The sequence below is a fragment of the Tigriopus californicus genome, chromosome 8 (assembly GCF_007210705.1).
Source record: "Tigriopus californicus strain San Diego chromosome 8, Tcal_SD_v2.1, whole genome shotgun sequence".
Taxonomy (NCBI): domain Eukaryota; kingdom Metazoa; phylum Arthropoda; class Copepoda; order Harpacticoida; family Harpacticidae; genus Tigriopus; species Tigriopus californicus.
The window spans coordinates 4,636,845-4,646,002 of NC_081447.1; the positions used below are offsets into that span (position 1 = coordinate 4,636,845).

The 9,158-nt window shown below is 42.8% G+C and overlaps 1 protein-coding gene across 1 annotated transcript; it reads right to left on the reverse strand.

Moving 5' to 3' along the window:
• Positions 1–5,699: 5,699 nt before the first annotated feature.
• On the reverse strand, positions 5,700–8,561 carry LOC131884519 (uncharacterized). The gene is made up of 2 exons (XM_059232332.1): positions 8,086–8,561; positions 5,700–8,000 (listed from the first exon to the last, which is right to left on the reverse strand). Exons 1-2 carry the CDS (start codon positions 8,116–8,118, stop codon positions 5,874–5,876), a joined length of 2,160 nt encoding a protein of 719 aa, XP_059088315.1. The 5' UTR covers positions 8,119–8,561; the 3' UTR covers positions 5,700–5,873.
• Between the last annotated feature and the right edge of the window lie 597 nt (positions 8,562–9,158).

Sequence of the window (9,158 nt, forward strand, 5' to 3'; positions counted from 1 at the left end):
TTGGGACAAAGCTCATGGATGCTTTTGAAGACCTACAGTATTAGATACCTTTCGTACCTTTTCTGAATTCTGTACAGTCCCAACTTTTTTAGTCTCTCCCAATATGAGAGCTCTCTCATTCCTGTGATGTTCCTTGTGAAACCTCTTTGGACTTTTTTGACCTTTTGCAAACCTGCTGCACTCGTTGGAGCCCAAATGGGTGAAGCATATTCAAGATGTGGCTGAACAATTGACGTGTGTAGCTAGTTAGCATCTTGATAGTATCGTGATCGTGATAGTCTGGACTTGAACGTGCGATATATTAAACAACACATTTGAAAAGCTTTACCCACCTTCAACTGGATATGCTCATCGAACTTTCCATTATTTTGGAGGACTGCACCAAAATCTTTCATAAGTGAGACTTGCTCTATATCTTAACCTCCATTATCTACGAGTGGAGTATTCAAAGGAGTTGACCCGAAAGGTCATTGAGCGGAATTCCATTCCGTTCAGGGCCACATTACTCTCGGTAACCTAAGAGTAAATTCTATCTAGATCCTTTCCCAGGCTAATGGAATCTTGGCCATTCCTACCCGAAACCAACTTCGCATCGTCACCATAGGAAAAAAGACTGGCTGTAATGCCATAATGGTATCAAGCTTTTTGAAGAGGGGTAATGAATATCATGAAAAAGAGGGGCCCTAATATGGAGCCCTGGGGAACACTTGACTTGACATAAAATAAGTCACCATTTGACCATTCAACCTCTCCTATTTGCTTCCTATCATGAAGGAAGCTTCTTATCCAATCAAGAACCCTGCCTTGGATCCCAATCTCATGAAGTCTCACAACATCAATTGACTTGTGTCTCTCTCTATTTCCTCAATAATATGTTCTACTGTATGTGTTTAATCAGTCAGGTAACCGTGCTAAAATGTGCTCGCAACCCATACTGGCTAGGAGGAAGGACTTTATTTACTTCAAGAAATTCAACAAGTTTGGACTTCATGATCTTCTCAAACACCCTCGCAATATTCGAAGTGAGAGAGATCGGCCTGTAGTTACTGGGGAGCGACTTATCTCCCCCTTTAAAAATTGGAACAACATGAGCTAACTTTAGTGAAGCGGGAAACTTGCCCTGATCCAAAATGCAACGCATCAAGTACGAGAAAACAGGAGCGAGAACCAGTGAACATCTCATCCGAAACTGAGATGTCACGCCATCAGGACCAGGAGAGCTCGAAAGCCTCAAGTCCCTGATGGCCTCTAAAGCATCGTGATCTGTGACTACAAGATCATCTAAACGCTCAACTTGACTAACCTTGTCAATCTCAACAGACTCATCTTCAGAGCAATGAGCTGTTGCTTCCGAACTCAGTGGGGTTGAAAACACACTGGAGAACTGATCTCCAAGCGTTAGAAATAGTCCCTACATTGCTAATGGCTTCCCCATCAACCTCAAAAGGCCCAACAGAGTGTTTCATTTTTCTCTTAGAGTTCGCATAAGAGAAAAATGCCTTCGGATTCGACCTGACCTCCTGAACCACCTTACTCTCAGTTTGTAACTGGTCATATTCGATGGAGGCCTTAATCTTACCCTGAACTACGTCCAACTTTTTTTGGAGACTAGCCACAATTACTGGATTCGAAGTGCTCTTCAGCCTTTTTGCTAGTTTGCAACTCTTTTTGAACAAAGTCTTCCTATATTTTGGAATTTTTGTCCGTGTACCACCTTTCGGAACACATTCAGAGATTGCTAAACTGGAGCAAACTTCCTTAAAAACTGAAACTAACTTATCAATGGCTGCATCTATGGACGATTCCTGTTTCAGAATTGAAATCAGGTCAAGTTCTTCTAATCTTTCTATAATCAACGGCCAATGTTCATCTTTGAACTTGAACTTAGCCAAACCGACCTTTTTGGCCGGTTTTACTCTAGAGCACGCCGGCTTTTGAGTAATGGTCGACCCTATCTCAAGAACATGATGATCTGACAGATTAGTAGGTGTCACATGGACATACTGGATCAGATCAGGGTCATTGGAAAAGACCAAGTCGAGAACGCTATTCTCTCTAGTGGCTACACCAACGTGCTGGGAGAAATTGCGCAAGATCGCGAATTCTTCCAGCTTTTCGAACGACTGAGATGTCGATTTCGAAATGGGAATATACCCATCAGGACTAACCTCCCACTCTACAACGCTAGCCGGAAAATTAAAGTCCCCTACAAAGAAAACCTTCGAGCAAACTGCCAGGTCCAACTCATTTCCAGTGAATTGGAGAGCTGACGAAAAAGAGCTTGCTGAACAAGAAGGGGGTCTATACATTGTAACAATAGACAAATCAAGACCTCGAAGATGACAAACTAAGACCTCTACTTCTCCATTCGACATTTGTACATGACTAATGTGCAAATCATTCCTAACATATAGGCATACGCCCCCATGTGGGAATATGGGATTATCAGGGCGTATCCTATCACAACGAACTAAGTTGAAACCAACTATGGTTAGTTCTTCATCTAAGACCCCTGGCCGAAGCCAGGTTTCTGTTATAGAGATGAATGCAATCTCTCTCTCAACGGCTAGTTCTTCTAAGATCTTAACTTTTGTGCTGTCTTTTTTAGAAATCAGACAATGCACGTTCAAATATAGCCCCTTTACGGGCCTCTCTTTTGACGGACCAAGTTCACAAGATCTTGGACCATCCTCTCCAACCGTAAAAAATCCCTCTTATCAACAAAGCTACGTTCTACTGGAGGCAATGCATGAGCTAATGGGGATGGTTGGGTTTGAGGAATGGGTTGGGCAGCTACATTTGAATAGGAACGTATTTTGGGAATAGGGGTGGGGCAAGGAATATTAGGGAGGAGAGTTTTTATAGGAATAGGGGTGGATTGGGTATTTGAAGGAAGAGGAGGGAATTGGGAGAGAGGGTGGGGGGTAGGAGGAGAGGGAGGGAGGAAGCTAAATGGGTTAAGGAAGGGGGGTGGGGTGGGATTAGGTTTAGGAATAGGGTCAGCTCTAAAACTACGAAACTGAGCTATCCTATTTCTCGGCTTTCTTTGCGTCCCTTCAACATGGACGGAGGTACACCGTACATTAAAGCACGTCTTAAGTCTCATGGACTGACGGTACATGTACGGGTGAAAAAAAAGGATAATCTACCTTTGAACATCCCTCCTTCCGATTGTACTTCTTAAGGCCGAACTTGATGAGAAGTTTTTTGACACCATTTAGGGTGCTCAAACTGACAGCCTTTTCCTTCTTCAGGACAAGGCTGCTTTTGATAAACAGGACAGAATATTTTCTCTACAACTGTCTTTTCCTGCGCTTTTTCAAGAGGAGATAATACTTCAACCTCTACGTTGGTCAAATTAGTCGACTTCTCAACTACTGGGTGAGCCTGTTCTTCCAGCAGCACCCTGGTTTCATTGACCCAAGCAACTAAAGCCTCTATAATAAACAGCTTATTGCCTGCGGAAGGATCCTTCCCAGCTATGACCAAGTCCAAACATTGTGTAGCCTCTTTGCTGACTTCTCCAAAAATAGCTTCCATCATGAATGCAGGAGGAACTATCTATGAGCAGCAAAATCAAGAGACCAAGAGAATGAAAAGAACCAAAAAGCTGTGCAATCTTGTCCTGATGTATAGGACAACAAAGCAAAATAGGAATGAACTACTTCATATCAAACTAAACATAAAAATCTAAGATGGAGATAGTAAACAAGAAGAAAGGGACAGAGAAGAGCAAGGAATCAAGAACATACGTAAACTAGGAAAACGGCACAAAAACACAGAAATAAACTCAACAAAACAATAAATTCTAACTCTAAATGACCAATACAATCAAACTAAAGAACTACACATAACGATTTGGAACTAGAAAAACTACACTACAAATCAGAAAGAAACTGCTAAAGCTAGACATAAACATAAATGAGCAATAATCTTATTAGGTTTTAAAGTAATTACGTCTTACCAAAGAGCCGTGAAAAACCGTAATAAATAGACTAAGTATAACCTTTAGTGTTTATAGTTCTTGGAATTACATTCTCTGTAGCAGTTAGAAAAGCCCGTACAAAACAAAAAAAGATGTAAAATAAAGATAACTTTCTATGATTGGCAAATGGTACATCTCGGATTTTACTTAAAAGGACAATCCCATTCCATTATAAGCAGGGATTGGAAAAATATGTTGTGTAACACTGTCTCTGATACCTCTCTGCGGGTCACCCTGCGATATCGATTCCCGAGCAGGAGTCACCCTGACGTCGGAGGAAAACCAGACTCGAACCCCAGTATGTGAAGAGCAGCCATTGTCGTAATCTGTAATTTTATCTCGTTTACGTCTGAATATATATGTTTTAGTACGTATCCCGTATCAGTTGTAATTTTGGTCAAAATAGTTTTTTAAAGTTACGAAAATCAGCCAAGATAAGTTATGAAAACGTAAAAATATGTTTAAAAAAGGTGAAAGAAAGTTTTTTTCGTTTAGATATGCAAGTGTTGGTCTGGTTTTAAGGCAAAAATTGCTTGATCAATAGTTTTGCTCAGTGCAATCCCAGATCTTTGCCCTCAGTTGGGTCTGTTGTAAAGGGATTCGCTGTTTTTGAATGAAGTTCTCCTCTTACCAACGGTTTGAGGATTGACACTTCAACGCTCAGCCATCCTCCTGGGCCTCTTGCCCGTCTTCAGCAGGCCCTTAGTTTTGGTTCTGATTTCAACATTGCTCTCACTCTTGCTTTCGAACACTGTTTTGGTGGCAACCGATAGGGGGGGTTATCTTTCGGTAAAAATTAGGTCATTTGCAATATGACTCTACTGTTTATGCTCTACAGTTCCTCTCAATGACAACTTGAGGTTCAATAACAAATGAATCTTTGAGCGGGGACGAACATTGCCCCGATTTTTTTTACACCAATGTATTTCTCCTGAACGGATCCAGAACAATTCGAACCATTACACATATTAGGCCCAATATGTTGGCTTACAAATAGTTCATACTTTGGGAGCAAAATGATGTAAAACATGTCAAATTTGAAATGATTTACACAATTCATCATTTGATCTTTAATAGCAAGTTATATTTACATCAAGCAAGGTGTAAAAATCAAGTTTGATAATGTTTTAATCAAATTAGATTTTTTTTATTTTTAATGCGTTACTGATGCTAACATCTTTGCATGCACATCGAATGTTGACTCATCAAGCTTTAGTTTTGTTCCATAGTCATGTTTTTGGCCAATATGTTGTTTAGCTATTGTACTGGGTCGAATTGTCTGCTGGTTCAAGTTGTCCACTGGGTCGGGTTGTCCTGGGTCGAGTTGTTCGCTTGTTCAAGTTGTCCACTGGGTCGAGTTGTCTTGGGCCGGGTTGTCCTGGGTCGAGTTGTTCGCTGGGTCGAGTTGTCCGATCAGCCTCCTGAACTTCCCCTAAAGATGACCCAAACCCTTCAATTTCCCCGAAAATCCTCGGTTTTAGGTTATTTTATGGTTAGAATTCTTGGAAGAGGTTTTTACCCAAAAAATTACCAAAATAGTTGAAAAAGTAAAATATGCAAGAAAAGCGTCTAATTACAGCCAAGTTCATCTTCATTGACATTGGTAGGCATTGAAAAGGCTAAAAAGCATGCCAGCAGCCCAATTCCAAAGCCCCTGAATTTGAGAGGCTCAAGTCCCGAAAAATGTTGTCTGTACGTAGTTCAAAGCCAGCCCTTAACATTTGCTTGAGCCTGTCGTATCGTTTATTTTGTCCAAAATGTGTACAAAAGAAGGAGATCAACCCTTAGAGGTAATTGAAACGAGGTAACAACTTGTAAGGCTACAAAGGACTCAACGAACAAGGCATCAACTTCAGTTAGCAATGATGATGCCAAACAAATTTGTGCATCAATGATTGTGTTCTTGATTCTCTGAAGTCAAAGATGTAGGCTCAGCAGGTGCTTTATCTGCCGTGAAACCCTCGTAGCCACCGTAGCTTCCACCACCGCCCACGCCAGAACCAGGATAGGAGCCGCCACCTCCAATTTGACCTGGAAACGATCCACCGCCCATTTCGCCTCCTGGATAAAAACCGCCACCTCCAATTTGGCCTGGGTATGAGCCACCACCCATATCATCCCCTGGATAAGATCCACCCCCACCAATTTGGCCTGGGTATGAGCCACCACCCATATCGTCCCCTGGATAGGATCCACCCCCACCAATTTGGCCTGGATATGAGCCACCTCCTCCAATCTCTTCTCCGGGATACGAACCCCCTCCACCGATTTCATTTCCAGGGTAGTAATTGCCCCCACCAATTCCATTTCCAGGATAATAACTGCCACCGCCAATTTCGTTTCCTGGATATGATCCACCGCCGCCAATTTCTCCCCCGGGGTAAAATTCCCCTCCTCCGATTTCACTACCTGGGTAAAATCCCCCACCACCAATTCCAGGGAATTCAGTCACGCCACTATTTTCATAGGACCCATCGTCTGGCAACCAGGGGGTATTGGGAATGATTGTTCCACAACCACTGCTTGGGCAGGATCCAAAGCCAGGGCCTTGTTGCATAAATTGATTACATTGATTACAAAGTGGAGAGTCAGAGCACGATTTCTGACACACTCTTCGAGGAACCATTTCACATTTATTTCTTGAGCCGAGGCGACAATTTAACCTTGGGACCTTTTTGCAAATTGGTCGCTGTTCTTGCCCATCACATTTGAGCTTGCTAATTCTAAATCTCTTCTTGATGGGAGTGCTTCGGCAAGCCATGTCACCGACTGGAAATGTGTGACAGTACCGATCTTGAACGGTCTGGTGCTTACATTCCGGAAGCTGAACTGTGACACTCTGGGTTTTCTTCTCAGGGACAACTGCGTATTCGGCGTAAGATATGTTGGAACATTTATTCACAATACTCGAAGGGCACTCCTTCCTCGTCCTATTCACCATTTGTTGCTCAGGCTCTAAATATCTTTCGGTTCTATTAAAAACCATCGTCTGGCAAACGCGTTCGTAGGTGACTTGTCCGGGAATGACTCGGCTGACTTGTTGGACGTTCCTCTCAGGAACTTGACGGCAAACTCGCTGAGTCTGTTGCCCGCAACATTGCTGACTTCCGGCATTGCATTGAAGGCCTTGACCATAACACACGGGTCTTTGAACTTGTTGGCAATTCTGATTGGGATTGTTCACTCCGCTTGGACAGACTGTTTGGGTGTTGTAATCATTCCTGGAGCAAACGCTTTGGCCTTGTCCGCAAGTTCCAGTGCCGCACATGGAGGTGGAACATCTGGGCGCAGGGATGTCATAACAAGCAGTTCGGTACGAAATGCTCACGACTGGCATAGTGATCGTTGTAGAGTTACCCACTATCGGGACATTTCTGCATTGTTGTCGTGAATCTGGGACAATCCGAGTTTTTTCAACTTGTTTAGTTACGATGTCGGAGTAAACATTTTCGGAGCAATTAAAAACAGTTTGGTCATAGCAATGCTCCCTCATCTTCTCATCAACGACCCGAAGAACTTCATTCTCCCACGTGATATCTTGAAAGGCGGATTTTGTGCTTGGGGCACACACCTTCTTTTCGTAGCTCCAACATTTGGTTAGGGGCTTGGGCGTGCAAATTGAGCCCGTAAATTCTCTCTCCACAACCTCGGTAACCAATCGGCAGGCCGGCATCGTCTCTTCGGAGCAGACTTGTTCCACAGTCATTTGACATTGAGGATCGTCCTCGGTTTCGCATTTCCGGTCATAGGTGGTATAGCATTTTTGACCCCCTACACAACAATTGGCATTAGCCATCCCACAACATTGGTTGGTCATTTCACAAGGACTCATGGGTGGCCTTTGGGCAGGAAATGATGGCATCATTTGTTGGGGCATTTGTGGCATCATCATGAATTGTGGGTCGGGATCGGGAATAGCCTCAGCTTTGGGATCAGCCTCAGCCTCTGCCTCTGCCTCTGCCTCTGCATGAACATGGTTGATGCTGAGTCCAAGTAGTAACGTCAAAATTAAGGCCTGATAAAAGTAAATGTGTTCTCTTTTTAATTAGTTGGGACTAGCCGTGATAATGAGCAAGTGATTGGTTGGAAAATCTGCTTACCTTTCTTGGCCATATCTTTGGAAGCGGTAACATGTTCAAGATTGAAAGATCTTCCAATGCTTGAACAATGGCAGTGCTAAGCTTACTAAGATGACACGGGAGGAAAAGACTGCGAAATTAACATCCATCTCGCAGTCTTTCAAGTTACTCCCCAGGGATGTGGTGCGTCACCGGCCAGCCTTCTTTGGTCTATTTCGTGAAATGAACCTGATCGTCAAATGCAAGTTGCCGATTCAAACATCATCACGGGCAAGCATGTCAATCAACGCATTAAAAAAATGTTGCTCACTCTCCAAAATTGATGCTCGAACGGCAGTCAGAGCTATCGCTAATCCTGGAGCTCTCAACGACACAATCCAGGGGTGCACCATGAAAAAGCAAGAGTATAACTTATCGACCCAATTGAAGCCTCTAAAAACGTAAGATGAAAAAGGTATTTTTTTTAGATCGACAGTTATTTGTAATAACTTTGGAAATGGGTCAAATCGACCTCATCACATGATTTCGCGAGTGTGAACTCGGTAAAAGGGGCCCTGGGACAACGAAGTCTTTGAATACTCTTAAAGTACGGTCATGTCAGCTCTAATGATCTTCTTGTCATATGCCAACACAATTTTACTTTTCCACAATGACTTGCTTGAAAGATTAGGATAAAAAGATTGCAGAGGTTTATGCTTTATAATATTGCAAACTGGTCGAATTAGTTGGTGACAAGTTGCACTTTGATTCCCAAGAGACGCCAACATTCTTAAACAGAAGGACACATTTGGGCCCATTGAAACATTTCTCCCAACTTCACTTAGTGCACATATTACGTAATGAATGACAAGATTTGGATTTTCCACACAATATGTGTCCCACCAACAAAACAGGCCGAAAATCATGAGCTTGAACAAAGCCACCTCTGAGACATGTGTTTTCTTGGGAATTTCATCGTTGATGCTGATAGCACCTGATTCATTTTAATATTGCCTCTACCTCCAGGAACGTCAGCTTCTGGCGCAGTTGACTCTGTTCCAGAATGCCTTTTATTTGCATCTTCACTTGCTTCACTTCATACGAAACGTCTTACA